Source organism: Eurypyga helias, unplaced genomic scaffold, assembly GCF_000690775.1.
Source record: "Eurypyga helias isolate BGI_N326 unplaced genomic scaffold, ASM69077v1 scaffold21552, whole genome shotgun sequence".
NCBI lineage: Eukaryota > Metazoa > Chordata > Aves > Eurypygiformes > Eurypygidae > Eurypyga > Eurypyga helias.
The window spans coordinates 1-1,270 of NW_010234325.1; the positions used below are offsets into that span (position 1 = coordinate 1).

Genomic DNA, 1,270 nt, shown 5'->3' on the forward strand with positions numbered 1-1,270 from the left:
CTCCGTCGCACCCCACGGCGCACGTTTGCAGGGGAGACTCCTCAACCCCCGCCCCTCTGGGGAGCAGGGCCGGCGCGGTGCCCCCCGCTCTCAACCCCCCGGCTGCTCAGGAGCCGTGCAGCGGCGAGGAGCCCCCGACCTGCCCTCGCAGGTGGGAAAGAAAAACCCTGTTCTGCCGACAGTCACGGGCAGCGGGAGACTGCGGGGCTGGAAAGGACCCTGCCCTCACCCAGAAACGAAGCCGGCAGGCTTCCCGGCGTCAGAGCAACCGTCACCAACACCCGGCTCTGCGGAGACCGAGGAACGCCGCCAGGATGGCGGGAAGAACGTCTCCCGGACTTCCACGCGCCCGGTCTTCCTCAGCGACACTTACGTCACATCCTTCAGGGTGTTCCTCAGCTCCCTGCCCAGATTCTGGATGTAGAGCCACTGCCCCTCCTGAACAGGCTGCCCGGTGAGGTGGACGTTGTCCACAGTGAGCTGGGCCTCGTCGAAGAGCCACTGCACAACGAAGACGGGGCCTAGGAAGGCAGAAAGCACGGAAAAGGGATCGTGCCACGGGCACCCAGGAAACCCTCGGGATGGATTTGCTCTCCCCTCGGACACTCACATCGAAGCGTGGGGTAAATCTTATATCCGAAAAAGCAATTCCACTCCTCTCCCTCTTTGAACTGCAGCCTGCAGCGTTCCGGGACGACGCCATTCCAGTACCTGGGCAGAGCAGGAACAGGAAGGTCATGGCGCGCTCCTGGCCATGGCCTTTCCCCAGCCCCGCTCGTCCCCTTCCCGATACAGCTCTGACTTACAGCACAGCTCTTCCGCGGCTCCAGTGTCCCCTAAACCCATTCCAGAGCCCCCACAATCCCACACATTCCCTGCACGTCTGCATTTTCATTCCAGAGCCCCCACAATCCCACACATTGCCTGCACGTCTGCATTTTAAATGACTGCCTTTTCCCTTAAAAGAAGGGGAACCCACCGATGGAGCTGATAAAGTGCCAGAGCGCAGGAGGACGGGGCAGCAGGACACCTTCTCCACACCCTGACCCCACGGAGGAGCGCGCTCCAGAGCGCTGACTGTACCTGATTCCTCTCCGGATGGCTTCTGTCGGGGCGCACGTTATGGTGTCAATGCAGTCGGTCCTGCGGTACTGTTTATTGTCCAGGAACCAGCCAGAGTCTGCCAAGCCTCGAACCTGAATCCCCTGATAACCCATCTCCTCCAGCTGCTCTGCCACACGATCCACGTTCAGGAGCACTCCCGTCCCGC

General features: G+C 61.7%; 1 protein-coding gene across 1 annotated transcript; it reads right to left on the reverse strand.

The window, feature by feature from the left end:
* Window positions 1-373: 373 nt before the first annotated feature.
* On the reverse strand, window positions 374-1,262 carry NOTUM (notum pectinacetylesterase homolog (Drosophila); the record flags this gene model as incomplete). Its single annotated transcript, XM_010146393.1, has 3 exons — window positions 374-521; window positions 611-711; window positions 1,084-1,262. Coding segments are annotated over 3 exons (428 nt in total), but the record flags the coding sequence as incomplete, so codon positions are not given.
* Window positions 1,263-1,270: the final 8 nt, after the last annotated feature.